This window comes from Staurois parvus, unplaced genomic scaffold (assembly GCF_062004578.1).
Source record: "Staurois parvus isolate SC_StPar_1 unplaced genomic scaffold, SC_StPar_1.0 ptg000154l, whole genome shotgun sequence".
In the NCBI taxonomy this organism is placed as follows: domain Eukaryota; kingdom Metazoa; phylum Chordata; class Amphibia; order Anura; family Ranidae; genus Staurois; species Staurois parvus.
Window position 1 is genome coordinate 22,203,472 of NW_028317950.1, and position 19,370 is coordinate 22,222,841.

The 19,370-nt window shown below is 40.9% G+C and overlaps 1 protein-coding gene and 1 pseudogene across 1 annotated transcript in view; both read left to right on the forward strand.

Annotated features, from left to right (window-relative positions):
* LOC149463646 (mitochondrial carnitine/acylcarnitine carrier protein-like) overlaps nt 1–15,983 on the forward strand; it is a 29,576-nt gene extending 13,593 nt beyond the window's left edge. The window contains exons 3-9 of the mRNA XM_089675219.1: nt 3,187–3,314; nt 3,413–3,503; nt 9,083–9,200; nt 9,526–9,598; nt 11,034–11,143; nt 11,861–11,982; nt 14,470–15,983. Coding sequence (XP_089531345.1) covers nt 3,187–3,314; nt 3,413–3,503; nt 9,083–9,200; nt 9,526–9,598; nt 11,034–11,143; nt 11,861–11,982; nt 14,470–14,535 — 708 coding nt within the window. The 3' untranslated portion in view covers nt 14,536–15,983. The remainder of the gene's footprint in view (nt 1–3,186; nt 3,315–3,412; nt 3,504–9,082; nt 9,201–9,525; nt 9,599–11,033; nt 11,144–11,860; nt 11,983–14,469) is intronic.
* Nucleotides 15,984–18,759: 2,776 nt separating this feature from the next.
* On the forward strand, nt 18,760–18,878 carry LOC149463647 (5S ribosomal RNA; annotated as a pseudogene).
* The last annotated feature ends 492 nt before the right edge of the window (nt 18,879–19,370 follow it).

Genomic DNA, 19,370 nt, shown 5'->3' on the forward strand with positions numbered 1-19,370 from the left:
AATCACGTAAATATACATGATTTTACGGAATTGCAGCAGACTTTCTGACACTGGGAGCAACTGACTTGGTGTCACTGATATCCTCAGTGACACCAGTACAGTGACCAGTGCTAATAAAAAGCACTGACACTGTACTAATGGCACAGGGCAAGAAGGGGTTAACAGGGGCGATCAAAGGACTGAGCTGACAGGGAGGAGAACTGTTAGAAAACAGTCCTCCTCCCTGTCGGAGATGCTCGGTAATCACTGGGCGCCAGTGGGTAATCACCAGCTTGGACCCGGTGATTGACAGCCGTGGCTGCGAATGGTGGCGCGGGTAGGATGCGCGCGCCCCCTACCCGGAAATGCAAAATCACGTATATATACATGATTTTGCGCACCCATGCCACCCTGTAGCAGTATTTCTGCTATAGGGTGGTTCAGGAAGTCGTTAATTTATGCACAAGGTAAGTACTTTACCTTGGCTATGTTGGGATAACCTGTTTTTGGATAAATATGTGGAGAGTCGGGGAGTTCAGAGCAGCTTATTTGCAAATCTACCAGCATTGTAAAATGCAAGTTTATCTGGTTGGATTTGGAAAGGGCTTAAATATTCATAGTGTACTGGTTTATAGTGATGAGAATTTCAATGTGGGTGTCATGTCCACCTTTGTACAAGGATGTTAAAGATTGCCATAAACAAGACAAGGAGTATCTATTTAACTTTTTAATTAAAATCTATGCATGCTGCTGTTTAGGTCTAGACACAGTGGGGGGGATTTTCTAAAGATGGTAGCCAATCAGCTTCTAACCTCAGCTTATTAAATTAAGCTTTGGCAATAAAACCTGGATGCTGATTGGTTTCTATGTAGAAGTGCATCTGATTTTGCACGATCCAGCTTTAGTAAATAAACCCATTGTAACACATAAGATGATACATGCTCATAGAACCAACCAATCAGATTGCCCGACACTTTGGTCAATGGGAAAAGGTGTATATTAGGGAAGGTTTTTTGGTTGAGTGGGGACAGGAGAAAGTGGGTCCTCTGAAGGTGTCTGATGATTACATGAATATTCTAAGTATCCTGTCATCTGCTTTGTCTGTACCTCTGTCTTATGGATTGTTGCTGAGCCCATTAAATCTCTCTCTGGAAAAGGACTGTTGGACTAAGCTCCAAGGACCAGGGCCCTCGAACCCCTCGTGTATTTTATTGTATTGTTACTGTACTGTCGCATGTATTGTCTCCCATTGTAATGTGCAGCGCTGAGCAAACTGTTGGCGCCAGGGGCGGACTGACCATTTGGAAACTCGGGCGCTGCCCGAGGGCCCGGGGTCAGTAGGGGGCCCCATTAGATGCCCCTGGTACCTTTTTCGCAGGCTTTTTTGAGTTTGGGCAAGGACACAGGGGCCCCATGATCCCCTTTTGCCCAGGGGCCCCATGAGTTGTCAGTCCACCCCTGGTTGGCGCTACATAAATGCTGTGTAATAATAATAATTGCTGTGGAAAATACATTTATAAATACTCTGTCTTATTGACTGTTTGGCTCCATGTACACGGGACACTTCTGAATGATGGAAACTGACTGCTGGAATACGTAGGTTAAAAAACGTCTGTTTAGCCACGTTTGCATACCGCGTTTATGCACGTTTATCAGCGTTTGCGTTTAGAAGCATTTTTTAAAGATAACCTCAGGAGATCTTCCAAAATGCCCAGAATGCACAGTAAAAAATTTACTATTTCAGACATTTTGAGAGAAATAGAGAGAGCAGAAGCAGAGAGAGCAGTATTTGTTGAGGTTATTTGTCTTTTTTTTTTGTGGTGTTTGGATGTGTTCCAGATCATTTCTGTGCAGACATTATTGCAGCAGTGTCTACCATATTTTATTTCATGCAAAACCTCAAAGTATGATGTACCAGGTCCATTTGAGTACTGGGAAAACGCTTTGCATGCATTTTTCATGATGAAAAAAGGCCCTGGACAGCATCTGGGAATGGAAGAGTTAAAAAAAATTTCACACGCAAACGCTCATATACGCGGTTAGTCGCATTTAGCCACATTTAAAAGCGTTTGAAACTCTGATAAAATCTACACCTGAACCCAAGTTTTCTGCGTTCCAAAAAAGACAGTAAACTGAACTGCCTGTAAACGACGATGTGTACATGGACACATAGGAAAACATTAGGGAGAGTTCAGGGGCTGGTGAAAAAAACGCTCAACAGCTCCTGAACATCAGTTTATCAGCTGCAGTGTACATGAGCCCTTTCTGTGTGGACCTCTAATTGATATAAGACAACAAGGAGGAGCCAAGATCTTTGGCGGGGGACCCCAGAAGAGGAGGTTTAGGGCCCCTCTGAGATAAAATAGTGCACAGAACAAGTAAGTATAACATGCTTGTTATTTTAATTAAAAAAAACCCCAAAGCTTAAGTTTTACAGCCATTTTAAAGTACATATACTGTATATGTATACATTTTGTATATAAAAATTAAAACTTTGAATAGCATAAGGAAGGGTTAAAACCACAGGCAGATTTCCTTTCACTTCCTGCCCTGTAGGCTCAACAGGAAGTGAGAGGAAATAATTTCAATACTTTAAACATGTGGTGCTGGACACTTTATTTTCCACTGCACAGTACTCAGCAACGGCAGTGAAAATGAAAGCAGTTATTTCAGTACTCAGCAACGGCAGTGAAAATGAAAGCAGTTATTTCAGTACTCAGCAACAGCAGTGAAAATGAAAGCAGTTATTTCAGTACTCAGCAACGGCAGTGAAAATGAAAGCAGTTATTTCAATCTATTCTGCACTATTGGGATGTTCCACATGCCCCTGTTCATCAAAAGTAAAGAATCTGAATGATATCAGAAGCACAGTTTGTGCCAGTTTCTTCCCACAGATGCTTTGGTAAAGAGACCTTTTGCTGTTATATAAGTGACAGTGACACAAGATCATATACATCTGCAGTATGTCTCCAGTCGATTTTTTTTGCACTGGCCACGTACTGCTGTGAAAATGAAATCTAATAATGATGTATACCCCTCTACCCACCACTATTACCTGCTAGCCTGCAGTAGTTGAAAGGTGTAGGGAAACCTGGAATATATTGTATCATCTGTACTATCGAAAACTGAATATTGGAGACTTTTTCCATGGTCCATAATACCTGGTCATTGACATAACAAAATATCCTTTGTCCTTCTCTTCATTAGGGGTTATGGGGTCTCTACAGAGGAATGGGGGCCCCCCTGGCTGGTGTGACCCCAATAATGGCAGTCACATTTTTTGGATTTAGTCTGGGAAAGAAGCTGCAGCAGATCCATCCAAATGAGCAGCTCAGGTGAGATATTGCTGCCTAATAGGTGTTGGTGACAGGTCCAATCTAAAAAAAACCTATCTGCTTACATGTTTCCTTCTCTTTGGTTCCAACGATTCTAGACCACATCAAGTATTTTCAGCAGGAATGTTGGCAGGAGTTTTTGGTGCTGTTATCGTCATCCCTGCGGAGCGCATCAAATGTTTACTACAGGTGAGAGACCAACTTGCCAAAAATGTATAGCTGATGTGCACAGTGCCAAAAGCCACAGCAACCAATCAGATTTTAGCTTGCAGTAGGGCAATCTCTACATGATAAATTCTGATTGGATGCTTTATACATTGCATTCTGTCTAATGAATTAGCTAGCATTAGTTTTATTTATTTTTATTTTTTTTCTTGGTTGCCTTACTATTGCTTTTCAAGTTGAATCATTTGCTCATTAAAGTGAACCTGTCACTAACATAACATAAGAGAACATAACATAACAATCTGACACTAGACTCCACAAGAGGACTGTACCTACCTTTTTGTGATGTGAAAGATGGTCCTGTGCTTCTTAGGAGTCTCTGATCCCAGTCATGCTCTATATTCACAGTGTAATAATGAGACAAGTCATATTTCTAGCCTGCCTCTGGCATCCTTCAAAGCAATGTGCACTCCTCAATGACCTACAGAATATATTTAAAAAATATATCTTTTTCAAAATATATATTTTTTTAAATATATTCTTCAGATTTTTTTTAACATATAAAAATGTCATTTTAACATATATTTTTACATATATTTGTAAATGCATTCCAAAAATGTAGATTTGTATTTTTAAAGACATACAGTATATTTGAAATGTATTTTTAAAAATATTTTTCATATATTTTGTAATAAAAATGCATTTCAACATGCAGTGTATATATATATTTATTGAAATATATTTTGAAATATATTGAATATGGCCAAAATTGAAGCATTTAAAATATGTGGCAATATATTTGGGAAGAATATTTTTACAATATATTTCAAATATATGTTTCTTACATATGGGCAGATCAGCATGTGCCATCACCACGTGGTGCCTGTTCTCAGACAGTTAGGTTAAGCTGCTCAGGTAATGAAAGGTTCAGCTTAATCCACCAACTGGCTAACTTCCAAGTTTCATGGCCAAAAAGGTCCCAGCTACATTTCTATACATGTTGGTTGAGTGACAGAGAAGGCCAGCTCAGGTTTTGTATTTTACATATTTATACTGCATCATATTATGCGGGATGTTACAGAGTACATAGATCATATCCATCACTAATGCCTACCGTGAAGGAGCTTACACTCCAATGTCCCCACTTTATAATTCCCCTAGTCAAATCACTATACTGCTTTACTGAATAAGCCTGGGAGTTATAACAGAAATGTTATATTTGGGTATGTAAGCATATCAGCCCCTTATCAAATATTGTATCCCTCCCTTACCTCTCTTTCTTTAATATCTTTGTTATTTTTAGTGTAGACACCCTGCCCTAAGCAGGAGTGTCTATCTAAATGTAGAGGTGCCAACCTGCAACCAGCTTAGCTGAATTGATAGTTCATCTTATTTGGGTTTCTTCTGGGCCCTGGTTACTGTATGTGTCCATCTGTTGCCTATAGGTGGCATGGCTGCCTCTGGCAATAGCATGAAAACAATCAAAGTCTTCAATATTTATCTCATCCTGGCCAACCAGTAGGAGTTTCCTTACCACTGGCGCATGCTGGGAGAGGGTATAAATACTCAAAGAGCGACCTTAGGAAGTCAGTCTGTTCTCTCCTGGGCCTCCTGCCTGGGGGAGGGGGTGTGTTGTGTTGCTGAAACCTCTTAGGCCTGCTGCCTGCGAGAGTGACCACATGGTTTGGCAGAGGCCTGGATTTAGGGATTTGCCTGCAGAGCCTGGGGATTGAAGAGCCATGAAGTACCTCCAGATGTACCTCACTGGAGTAAGGAGTCTCTCGACAGGGTGCTGGCAGATTATTTTCAAGTGCTTTACAGTCAGGAGCCAAAATCACAAAATGCTGGGTCAGTTTCAAGGTTATTTATCTGTGAGGAATTGAGTACTTTTATTGTGAACTCTGCTAGTCCATGGGTGTCCTGTGCCCTATCCCTCTCTCCCTGAAGTTTTCTGTGTGATCAATAAACTTTTTTGTTTACACCTTAAATGGTTGGATGAAATGTCAGCCGACATTGTTACTGGCTGTACCAATATGCCTCTGGGGGTCAGAGCTGTTCCGCACTGCGAGGATTTAGTCTAGGGGACTATAAGAGCTCTTTTACATATCTGATCCTCTACTCCCTCAAAAAACGGCACTCCTCTATGCTCAGTGATTGGACTCTTCCTTGGCTTCCCCATGTCTAATGTAGGGCTATGGACCCTGCATCAATCTTAAATGTCAACAGAGGACCTTAGACCACTGAAGTGCAGGAGAGAAGAAGCTGAATGGACTGGTTTAGCAACATGAATGAGACTGTGGGGTTGGGGAATGTGCTTTTTCTTGTCCCCCTAAACATAATCAAGCAGTTAATCCTTGTACTGTTGGCATAGCCCCACTACAAATAAGGGATTTTTACTTTTCTCAGAGTTCAGCTTTAATCTTTTTTTGTATCACCCTTTAAAATGTGAATCAGCCACTTCTCTTTTTGTTCCTTCCTTTCTTTTACTCTTTATTACTCTATCAATCCTGCCCACTTATTGTTCCTATCATCAGGAACCAGGTGGTGTCAGCATGGAAACTGGAATTGTAGTGCCAACAGCGAGATTTGGTATTCCAAGGTTTATATTGTTTAACAATGTGTTTTTCTTGTTAATTTTATGTGAGTGCATATGGTGTAACTACAGCACCATACTACACCATAAATATTACTTACGTTTGTTCTTTGCTGTTGATCTAAGTTAATCTAAAGTTATGGACATTATGGGGGGGATTTACTAAAACTGGTGCATATTGAATCTGTGCAGCTGTGCATAGTAACCAATCAGCTTCTATCCTTAGCTTGTCCAATAAAGCTTTGACAATAAAACCTAGAAGCTGATTGGTTACTATGCACAGCTGCATCAGATTCTGTGTGCACCAGTTTTAGTAAATCATCCCCTATATATTAATGCACTCTGTCCCTCCTTTAGGGACCAAAGGTTCTTTGGTGGGGGGAGTGTGTAGCTGGCTGCCATCTTCAGCTGGTGCACTATGTAAACAGTTCGGCAGTGAACAGCTGAAGAGCAGGCTAAACTGTTTCTGCATGCGATCTCTCGGTAACCCCCGCCACTGCTCCAGAGAGGGACCGAGTGTGCAGCAATGGGCTGCATATGTTTTCTTGATTCCCCAATCCCCCTCCCTCTTGACAAGCAGCAGATGGACCAATCAGTAAAGATTAGAGGAGGATGATGGGACATGAATCCTCTGGAGAGCATTGCCCATTGGAAGTAATGAGGCCTGAACTACAGCTCCCACCAAGCCTTGCTGCAGAGAAAGAGCAGGATTTCCCTGGGCAAAAATTCACTGGAAGGGCCAGTGCAGTGGGGGGAGAGATAGTGAAAGGACCGTGCTGTGGAGACCATCCCAAAGAGAGAGAGAGAGAGACTGAGCCACTGGAAAGCCATTGCTGTGTGGGGAAACCAGAGAGTACAGAGTGAGACTGAATGCGGAGGGAAGGAGCCACTGGCAGGATATAGTCTTTGCTGTGCTGCAAACCTGAGTTTCCCCAAGCAACTCAGAGTGAGTGGACACCTAAGCAGAGGGACCACTGCTGCTGTGTCACTGGGTCCGGTGAGTGGACCTTGCAGCCATGACTTTTTGCTACCATTAGTTACTGAGCCCGTAGGAACTGACTATACAGCTGCTTTATAGCTCTATTTCTGCCTGCAGGCATTATTAACTGTCCTCATGCATGCCAACAGTATCATTGGGCCTCAACGTTAGTCGGCAGAAGAGTTAGGATTAAAGGCTGCCCCTGTACAGTTGCTACCCAGAGACCTTTGCCCTTTTTCTTATTTTAAGAGGTACCTCTTAGGGGATACAGCACCATATCCTAGACATTCCCTTAGAGTGCGCTGATATTGAAAATATGACTGATCGTGCCAAAAAATGCTCTTTTATTGAAGGATGATGATCATATGAAGCCATTTATTATCACATAGTTTAGGGAGGTGCTCTATACCCTGTGACGTCACACTGCATGGCCCCTGTGGACGGCCGGCGGCCATTTTGGAATTCCCTGCTACCAGCTGCTCACTATACATTATCTCCTGTTGTTTTGGCTCGTTACTTCCGAGCCCCCCCCCCCCCCTCCTTTAAGGATTATTGGGATGATCTGGTGGCCACATCTGGATTGGTTAGACTCCCCCCGGTGGTGAAACGACTACACGTCCTCTGCTATCTGGAGACCCTGAGGTTGTGATGTTTGCCCAGCTGATGCAGGCCAGATGACCTTTCTCTGTGATCCAGTTCCAGTACCAGTAGCCGGATGACCAGGAGTTGGTTAACACTCAAATGCGCATTACCATTGCGCTTTCTGGTTAGTGCAATCTACACTCAGTTCTGTGGGAAGAATATGGTCACAGAAGTCACTTATTGTGTCACCTTTTTACCTTGAAATTGGTTTACATCATACACCGCAAGAACACTTTTGTTGAAGATTTTGATTGATTTATTCATTCATGTATCATCATTATTATCCCTGGACTTTTAGGATAATTTCTTAAATTTATTTTCAATATTAAGTGGTGTTCATGTTACCATTCACTATATGCACTTTCATTATATGCACCGTATGAGGATTTGCATGCAATATTATGTTTACTAGCGCTGCATGGTTGTTCGTTATATTATCACATAGTTGTTTGGATCTTTTTTAAATCATAATGATAACAGAAATCACCCAAATGGCCATGATCAAAAGTTTACATACCCTGGAATGTTTGGCCTTGGTACAGACACACAAGGTGACACACACAAGTTAAAGTGCCAATTAGAGGTTAATGTCCCACATCTGTGGCTTTTTAAATTGCAGTTAGTGTCAGTGTATAAATAGTTAATGAGTTTGTTAGCTCTTACGTGGAAGCACTGACTAGGCTAGACACTGAGCCATGGGGATCAGAAAAGTCCTGCGTAACAAGGTAATGGAACTTTATCAAGATGGAAAAGGACATAAAAAGATGTTCAAAGCCTTGAATATGCCAATCAGTACTGTTAAATCACCTATTAAGAAGTGGAAAGTTTGGGGATCTCTTGATATCCACAATTTCTGCCAGGGTATGTAAACTTTTGAGCACAACTATATGTACCATAGATTGCTGAATTTGCTGGTTTACGTATTGATTCCAGTTTAATGGTATAGAAACTGATTCTAAATTGCTTTGGCAAAACTATTATACTGTCTAGCAGACTTTGCTTAAATTTACCTTCTGTGTGCCTAATGCTGCTCGAACCACTATTTATTTCAACCTGGAGCAATAAATTGTGTTCATTTACCATTGAAAGGTCTTTTGTCTATTTTCTGGTAGTAATTCAGTTCTTTCCTCCTATGATGCAGGGGTCAGGACTCACATGTGATGTCATTACAATCAATCACTACAGAGGTAGTAGGGGACCTCGCTGACTGGTGGCTTAGACAGAACTGTCACTAGGTCCAGGTCCACCATTTATTGATGCCTGCCCTAAAGGATTACAGACTGCAAATATATATATATATATATATATTCTAACCATTCCCCATTCTATCCAAATTAATGAATACTAAATATGGTTTTAGCTATAATTTTACCCTTTTCTCTCTCTCAGGCTCAAGCAAACAGCTCAGTGAAAAGGTTTGCAGGACCCATAGACTGTGCCCAGCAACTGTACAGGGAGCAAGGGATACAGAGTTTGTACCGTGGCACTGTACTTACTCTGTTAAGAGGTAAGAGTGTTCTTCTTTAGAGAACTCTACAAAGTACTATTGTATCTAAAATTACCCCCACCCCCCAAAAAAAAAAAATTAAAAAAAAAAAAAAATATATATATATATATATATATATATTCTCAACACAAATGTGATACAAAAAAGTTATATTACCCATACCAAATATCTTCCTTGTTGTCAGTCTTTATCTCTGGCAGTCAGGTAGATGATGCCATTATAATCTAAAGGAAGCCTTTATCTGTGTAACACATAGCTATCCTGACATTGAGGGATATTGGAATACGAATGTTATATTAACATCACTCTCTATGCACTCCGTAAGATATCCCGGCTACTGGAATGTACTTCATGAGCTACGAGTGGATGAAACAGAGGCTTACACCAGAAGGTCAAAGGTGACTAGCAATTCAATAATTATTCACCAATATGAAAGTAAATTGCTACAAAGTATAAAGCTTCCAGTTTTACAAATATGCTTATAACAAACATATGAAATAAATATACTATGTAATAGGCTGTATTTATGGCAGAGCCTATTGGGCTATACTTCAGTGCACATGTGCTAGCAGGAGGAGAGCAGAGAATGAAGAACTCATCAGGGAGCAACTACTCATTCACTGTCCAATCAGCAGGCAGGAGGTGTGATCCAAACAGTGCTGCTGCAACAGAGGTGAAGGTCTTGGCTGTGCTGTTAGCAGGGGCACCTGATTTACAAACTGGTTTATCAGAATTACAAACCATTTGGGACGTACCACAGTAAAAGCGCTCCTGCACATGTATTTTAGTTATGTGCGTACCTACATCAGGTTCAGCCTTAAATGTCCATCAACCCCCAAATATCTTTGGAAATTTCAATGGCAGAGAAGAGGTGATTGACATAATGTCCATGCATGCACACTGCAATTTGGATGTTCTGATATTATACTACATGCACACATAGGAAAAATTGATCTGAGTTTAGATGTGCCAAGATCTGAGAAATAATTGCTCCCTTAAAGTGTTACTAAACCCACAATAGTATAATCAGTCTATATATGCTGTAAAACATGCTTGTTATACTCACTGTGGAACCTAAGGGATAAAACCTCCTAATTGTGTAAAAAGGATGTTTGATCCTCCCCTTCTACTATCCCCAATCCATCTGCTGATAGAACATACCCTTGGGGGAAACTGCACATGCTCAGTTTGGTGTGTATTGCTAGATAGTTTATTTTTTTCTTGGCAGAGTGCATGTGATCAGCACTTAGCAAATCAGCACTGTGCAGATAGAGGGTCAGGGGTTATTCAGCCTCTAATGACAATCAGGGAAGAATGAAAATTCCTCCAGAAGCTTTAACCAGTGTTCTGCTGGACACTAATAAAAGTCACAAGAGTGCCCTTACTGCTGAGGAGAAAAGGCATTTAGCAGTTTATATTTACTAGAATAATTGCATTTCCATGTTGTGTGTACTGTGGGAGACCAGATATAGAGAATGCAGGATCCTGGGTTTAGTAACACTTTAAGGAATAGAAGTCTCGCCTTTCACAGTAAAGCTGCAAATTGACACTGACAGAATGATGAACTTGCTGCCACATATAATAAAATATTTTACAGGCTATGACTGTTAATTCTGTTTGGAAGCAGCTTTTCTTGTTTTATCAAAGTCTAAGCTTGGTGGAACCAGATCACAACTGCTAATTACATTGCAATATTACATGGATTTATGGAAATCAGGACAGTAAAAACCGAATTCTAATTTGTTGATATCAATTACTGCATTTTATCTTGATCTTCTAACACTGTAGATAAATCTGTATTTTGTTCATCCTTGTATCTTCTAAATCCCACAGCGTCAACAATCTCGGTGCAGAGCGTATTTTGCTCGCAGGAGGTGTGGCTGGCATGTGTAACTGGGTAGTGGCCATTCCTATGGACGTACTAAAGTCTCGATTTCAGACAGGTATCTCAGCTTACATTGTCTTTTCAACATACATGTGCTCCATGTAAAAAATTGAAAACGATTTAAAGAAAAAGTGTATTAACCTCACACATGACATGACTTGGCTGAGTGGGTCATATCCCATCATGCAGGCATTGGGATATAAGATCTTCAGCTTTCCCAATGCAAAAAAATTACATAACAGTGATAACTGGATGCGGTTGAGAGTTTGTGCTATTCTTTGTAAACAATATTAAAGCCTAGGTACATTTTTTTTATGAGCACAATGGATGTTACTCACATTTAATACAAAGTCTACTGGCTGGCATAGTGTAAATCTGATCAGGGCTGATACCAATGTTAGTACTGTCACAGGCTGACTATGCCCACCCTTTCCACCCTCTCATCCATTCATAGAAGCCATACTATAGCATCCATGAATAAAAAGCACTCTTCGAATGGAAAATGGATGGATTAATGGAAGGTCTACCTTTTCCATTCATAGATCCTTTTTCATTCATGGAAGATATAGTACGATTTCTGTGAATAAAAGAAAGAGGTGGGGGGTTGAAGGGGTGGGCATTGTCAGCACTCTAGATGAGTGCGTGCCACAGGTCCATTGACCCCTGCAGCACCAGAAGATCATGGCTACAGAAAAGGATTGTACAACCAAACTGAAGGGTTATGACAAGATTTCAGCTGTGCCATTAACTGTTTTTTTATATTGTCTCATTCCAGCTAATGCTGACCAATACAGAGGAGCCCTGGATGTCTTAAGAGAAGTTCTGAAAAACGAGGGGCCCAGAGGGTTGTACAAGGGCTTTACAGCAGCCATGTTGCGAGCATTCCCAGCCAATGCGGTGAGTGCTAAAGAAGCAATGAATGAATGTTTTCCCCCCAGGAAAATCCAGCACTGGGGATGTTTGCATAGAGATAACTCTCCCCCTTCTAGGTGCAAATGTCTATGTTTTTAAAATAATATATTATAAGAAAGATATTCAGCAGGGGTTTATTTACTAAAGCTGGAGAGTACAAAATCACGCTCACTTCTGCTTAGAAACTAATCAGCTTCCAGGTTTTATTGCCAAAGCTTAATTGAAAAAGCTGAGGTTAGAAGCCGATTGGCTGCCATGCACAGGTGCTCCAGATTCTGAGTGAACCAGTTTTAGTAAATCTACGCCATAGTGTCTGTAGGCACCTTAAAGATGAATTCCAGGTATGGATATTTTTACATAGTTATATTGGTCTAGCTTGGACCAATGTAACTATGTATATACTACACTTGTGAGATCCTCCAGAAGCTGGAAATCACTGTAGTAGACACAACTTCTCACAAATACATAATAGCCAATTTTCCATGCCAATGTTTCGAGCCCTGGCCACCTTCCTCAGGAAGACTCACTGAGAAATCCTTCCTTCGAGCACTGGTGATTTTTTACTCTTTATTTCTGGTCATACATGGCACCATCTGTTACAGTCATTGCAAACACTGCATGAAGTTATACGTATCTGGTGTAGCACCATTGGACTTTTGTAGCTCTACATGGGACTTTCCAAACTGGAAGACTTTCTCTTGATTCCTGATCAAGTAGCAATATGTGATTTCTGATTTTCTCTCACTATCAGTCATGGTGACGGTGGTCATCAGGGGAATTAGAAATGAACAATCTCCCCAGTGTTTCAGCCAGGGTTTCTAACCACTCACTAATCTAAACAGTAAAAGAAGGCTTTGTATATTTTTTAAAGTGAAACTGAACTGAAAAAGTGAAGACTTGCTATGTTATAAGAGTGTCTAGAAATGTTAACTGTGCCTAGCAGAACCCTGAAAAATCTACCCTATGTCTTGAGTTCCTCCTGAAAAATATCAGTGCACTTCCTAGTATAAGAGGATACCTAGGTAGGCCCGTGTCTACAGCCTCCTAATTGTATATCTTTAGTATGAGATCCAAGAAACTGCTGTTTCTAAATGCGTTTCTTAGGAGATCTGTAGTGAGATTTGGTAATGTCACTACCATGCTGCTCAATGTTTTCCTTGTTGGATGCTCTTACATGTGGAAGTGAAGCCTTACCTCTATCAAGATGGCCACCTCCAACACATCAATATATTGCAGAACAAGGCATTGTAAGTCTTGAAGGATTAGCTGCAGGGAGACCAGAGGCAACACTGCTGATTAGTCCTTTGTCCTCTGTTTGAGGCAAAGATTCCAGAGTTCAGTTAAAGTTAAAGGAAAGGTAGGGCCAAAGCTCTTTTCACCCTACTTCTCCTATGGATCACAGGAGTGCGCTTTGTTCTGCACTTTGTTCTTTGACCCATTTTCAGATGACAGCATGGTAAAACTCACTGTCGATTGATGTCACAGAGGTGGTCCAGACTCTGGAGAAATCACAACTTTAATGTCAGGATCCACTTGTAGATGCCTGGACTAGCCACTGAGAGGCTGAGCCAGCCACTGCCTCCCCTCCACAGTCCAGCACTCCAATGAGTGTTGGAGGGCCAGAGCAGAGAGCTGGTGACCGACAGTCACTGCTCTCTGCTCACTGAAGATGGAGAACTGAACGACCAGAAGTCTTTGATCACTCAGTTCTCGGTCTTAAATCGATGCTGCATCCACCTAGGTGAGTATAAATGTTTTTTTTTACAATCTTAAACTTCTCTTTTAATAAATAAGGCTTGGTCCAGGAACCAACACAACTTGCAACTGACCAAAAAAGCTGCGACAGCGCACTGTATTAATTGTCCTTCTACTCTACCAATCTCAAACTATGTTCACAGTGCAGAGACAAAGCAAGAGAGGCCTAACTGGTTCAGAGTTCATCCCCTACCTGTCACAGTCTGTGTGCTGATGTGCAGGGAATTACAGGAAGCTGAAATCAAGAGATTTTGACACTTACATTAGCTCTCAATAAAGATATGTGTCACGTTGCTTAGTCAGTACATGAAGGATTAAATAGTGCTTTTTATTAGCTGCTTGAACATCAGTATTACGTCCCCTAAAACTGATAATTCATTATTTTGATGACTGTTATCAGCTTAAATCAAGCAAGTGGTCACATAGAACTTACTGACAGCATCCTGTAAAGATGTAAAAAGAAGGTGACAACTTCATGCAAGACAAACTGCAGGAAGCCATAGCAACTAATAAATTCATGTTATTGAAGGAAAACTAGTACAAGATTAATTCTGATTGGATGCTGTGGATTACTACACTTTGCACTTAACACTTTCTCATTTTGTTATATTATTAAATCCACCAAGTTGTGAATATCCCTAGTGCAATGCACATATTAAAAGTATGCAACTGAATACAAATAGTAATTTTTTTTTAAATCTCTTGTTCTTATCTTAGGCCTGCTTCCTGGGATTTGAGGTGTCCATGACATTCTTAAACTGGCTGATCCCAGACAGCTCTTGAAGACCCTGAGGACACTGACAGTTTGTGCTCCATATATCTAAAAATATAAATTGTGATCTTCAAACATGGAGCTCATTCAGCCTAGAGACGTTACTGTTCGTCTATGTGGCAGTCAGCACCAAAAACAAAAATGCTTGGAGGATCCTATTTTATTGACTCAAGAAGTATATATGCAGCATGGCTTGTGACTGAATATTGATGAATATTGAAAATCTTGGCTATATCAAGAGCCTAGAAGAGACTAACCCTGAATAAACTGACAACTTGGAGTCCAAAACATTCTTCAGACTATTCCACTTTACAATCAACACTAATATAATGACTTTCTTAGCCAGCATGGGTCAAACTAGAGGAAACTGGGGCTGCAGGTGTTAAAGTGTCATTCTTCTCGGACCTCAAAGTGTTAATGTGTCATTGTTCTGTAGCTCCAAGTGTCACTGTGCCATTGTTCTGGGGATCCAAGTGTCACTGTGTCATTGTTCTGGGGCTGCAAGTGTTAAAGTGTCATTTTCCTGGGATTTCAAAATGTTAGTGTGTCAATGTACTGGGACCTCAGAGATACAGTATGTCATTGTTGTGGGGCTCCAAGAGTCAGTGTGCCATTTTTCTATGGCTCCAAGAGTCAGTGTGCCATTGTTATGGGGCTCCAAGAGTCAGTGTACCATTGTTCTAGGGCTACAAGTGTCAGTGGGCCATTGCTCTAGGGCTACAAGTGTCAGTGTGCCATTGTTCTAGGGCTACAAGTGTCAGTGTGCCATTGTTCTAGGGCTACAAGTGTCAGTGTGCCATTGGTCTAGTGCTACAAGTGTCAGTGTGCCAATGTTCTAGGGCTCCAAGAACTAGTGTACCATTGTTCTGGGGCTACAAGAGTCAGTGTGCCATTGTTCTGGGGCTCCAAGAGTCAGTGTGCCATTGTTCTAGGGCTACAAGTGTCAGTGGGCCATTGCTCTAGGGCTCCAAGAGTCAGTGTGCCATTTTTCTAGGGCTCCAAGAGTCAGTGTACCATTGTGCTGGGACTACAAATGTCAGTGGGCCATTGTTCTGGGGCTCCAAGAGTCAGTGTGCCAGTGTTCTAGGGCTACAAGTGCCATTGTGCCATTGTTCTAGGGCTACAAGTGTCAGTGTGTCTCTAAGGGGTTAATTTACTAAAGCTGTGGAGTGCAAAATCAGGCTCACTTCTGCATAGAAATCACTCAGATTCCAGTTTTTATTGCCAAAGCGTAAATGAAGAAGCTGTGGTTAGAAGCTGATTGGTTTCTATGCAGAAGTGAGCCTGATTGTGCACTCTCCAGCTTTAGTAAATGAGTCCCCAAGTGTCAGTATGTCACTGTTCTGAAACCAAAAGTGTCAGTGCCATCCCTTTGGGACACTGAGTTTTATTGTGCCACTGTTCTGTCAGTGTTTCTGTTTACTGATCCTGTTTATATAATAAAATTATTTATTTATAACTGTTGTCTATTATGAAGCTAGCATGCTGTGGATTCAAGCACTAAAGTGTTTGAAAGAGGCCCTGTCTGTGCTATTGCTTGTTATAAATCATCATTATCAATTTTCATCTTGAAACCTACACTGACATCATGAATGGAACTCTTGCTCTTAGTGATCTAAGTGTAGCACACCCTTGGGTGGAACTTGGCTAGATATATAGGTTTAGCTCCCACTTGAATCTGGTGACACCTCTGATTATACCCAGAACACTTCGACACTCTGAGAATATTTTTTATGGGTTTTATTGAAGAAGACAAACCCTGAAAAAGAACTAGCTGATTTAACACAGGTAATGTACATAAAACACAGATACCACTTTGCATAACACAGTTAGTAAGAAGTCACAATTCACTCGCCAAAGACTCCAAAAACTGACTAGTATCACACTGACTAGAGTGACATATGAGAGTGGCATTGACACATGAAACAATGACTGTTAATGAGGTTTAGCAGCTTATTGACATTTGCTATAGCAGTACTATCTAGAGCAGAAATGTCCTACCTAACCACTGGCCAGTGGGATGAAACTTAAAGTCTCTCAACATTGGGGCCCTTTAATCAATGGAAGAGCTCACTCTCTGCATGGGAGAGTATTTGTAATCCAGGGGTAGCAGGATAGCACAGTCTGCTTTAAGCAGAATCTTCCAGTGAACATTGCAATAGAAGAAAAACAACACTTCAACAAAATCTTTACGATACAGGTGAAATCCTGATATACTGACACTTGCTCAGTATATTTAGAGCAGCCAGCTTCTGTGGGGACTTGGAAGTAAACACACTCTTCAGCCACAGCGCAAATCTTGAGAAGACAAACCAGTAATATACAGAGACAGAGTTCTCTCATCAATCAGCAGCAGGATTAGCTAATTCTGAGCAGCTTGGGCTTTCCAAGATCTGTGTCACTCTGAGAATTAGAGAGCAGGCTTTCTCATGACCATTCTCCAGAGATGAACAGCAAATGCAGCAATATCAAATCCCCTTTCATCACAGAGTACTCACTGTTTCTGGATTGTCCTCTAGATAACATTAGACAGTAGTAGAAATCCTCTCTCTTTCAGCAGCTCCAAACTTTGGGAGACACATGCACTTGAGTGGCTGTAATCCTGAGTGTCAGGCAGGACAATCCTTGGTTTGCACACTGTCCTCCTGCAACAATTTCTCTGCTACACACTCCCAGCCCAGTTTATGGGTTCCAGCAGCACAGAGAGGGAGACTCTGTGACTTTACACCAGGAGCCCTTGCTCCATGCAGTCCCCTGAAAATGTCTGCCTCCCCACATGTGCTTCTTCCTTTTTCCTCTCTCCTTTCCTCCACAGCCAATCATAAGTTCAGTTGCAACAGTGCTGCTATGGGTGGATCTTTCTCAGCTGTAGCAACAACCAATTAGAGCACAGTTCTGCTTTTCCTGTCTGTCACTCACAAAGAGAGAAAAGAAAAAAAAATGCTTTGCAACTGCTGTTTAAGATTTAAAGCAACCAGCACATCTCTACATAAGACTTTCAGAAGAATGCTTGAGCAAGAGGTTCTAGGCTCTGTCAAGTACTGCCAAACTTCAGGACTGATTAATGGTGGACACAGCGGTTGACAGATCGTCCCGCAGCATGGCCCATGGTGCACGAGGCACAATCCTGGGAGGATGTCCACTTCAAGATGGGAGAACTCCCACCCGGCCATCATATTACAATAGTATAGGTATACAAAAAAGTAGCTGAAACTGCCTGTAAACTGCAGGCCATACATTGAACAATTTATGTGAAAATGCATTCAGAACTGAACCAGCTTTGGATTCCAAATGGACTGGATGGATCAAAGCAACCAAATGTTCCAGGTCCCATTTAGATCTATGCATGTAAGTAGAGGTATGTGATTTGGTAGAGTTACATAGAAAAGTGATGGCAGAAAAAATTTGAGTGGTCCATCAAGTCTGCCTGTTTTGTGTGTGTTTTTTTTTGGGGGGGGGTTAGAGTTATATAGAAAAGTGACAGCAGAAAAAGACCGAGTGGTCCATGGAGTCTGCCTGTTTTGTGTGTGTGTGTATTTTTGAGGGGGGTTGGGTTTTTTTTTTGGGGGGGGGTTCTTGTTTTTTTGTTAATTTTTTTGTCTGAGTATAGATCTATGCTTGTCCCAAGCATGTTGAAGCTATTTACTGTTGACTGGTTCACTACCTCTGCTGGAAGTTTATTCCAAGCATCAACTATTCTTGCAGTAAAATAGTACTTTCTGAGATTAGTTTTGAACTTTCCTCCAGTTAGTTTAGAGTCATGTCCCCATGTTCTTGATTTTGATTCCCTGTTGAAAGTACTGCCCTCCTGAACCTTAATCACCCCCTTTATGTATTTAAAGGTTTCAATCATGTCACCTCTTTACCTTCTTTCCTCAAGACTGTACATGTTAAGTTCCTGAAGTCATTCTTGATGTGTTTTATCCCCCAGACCTTTCACCATTTTTGATACCCGTCTCTGCACTCGTTCTATCTTTTTGTAAGTGAGGTCTCCAGAACTGGATACAGTTAAACTGCACCCAGAACACATGCACAGTGTTTGCCATGTATGCCAAAGGCCTAGTTCACACCAGTATGGTCAGTTCCAGTTCTTTCAACAAAAGTACAATCTGCTGCATTTCTTTTCATCCAGAACGCATCAAAATGCATGTAAACACACTGGAATACAAATAAAGATTTTTTTAAATGTCAATGCTTTGAAAATGCATACAAAATATGTGTAAACATGCATGCAAGCCTATGGCCACACCACCCTGAATGTATGTAATCTCTTCGGATCTTGGAAGCTAAGTAGGGTTGGACCTGGTTAGTACTTGGATAGGAGGCTGGCTGGGAATACAAGGTGCTGTAGGCTCAAAAAAAAGTGTATGCAAAAACTTGACATCCTTTCGAGGAAGTCAGGTGAAGTTATGTCAGATGCATGGACCAAAAGCAGAACTATAAAATCTGCAATTTTTGATACTCTGTGACTGGGGTTTTAGCTTCCTGATCCACTGTGAGCATTCTCCCTATGGAAGAAAAATATATTTGAAATATATTTAAAAAATATTCTTCCCAAATATATTGACATACATTTGAAATGCTACAATTTTAGCCATATTCAATATATTTCAACAAATATATACTGCATGTCGAAATGCGTTTTTATTACAAAATATATGAAAAAATGTTTTTAAAAATACATTTCAAATATACTGTATATCTTTAAAAATACAAATCTACATTTTTGGAATGCATTTACAAATACAGTGGGGCACAAAAGTATTTAGCCACCAATTGTGCAAGTTCTCCCACGTAAAAAGATGAGAGAGACCTGTAATTGGCATCATAGGTAGACCTCAACTAT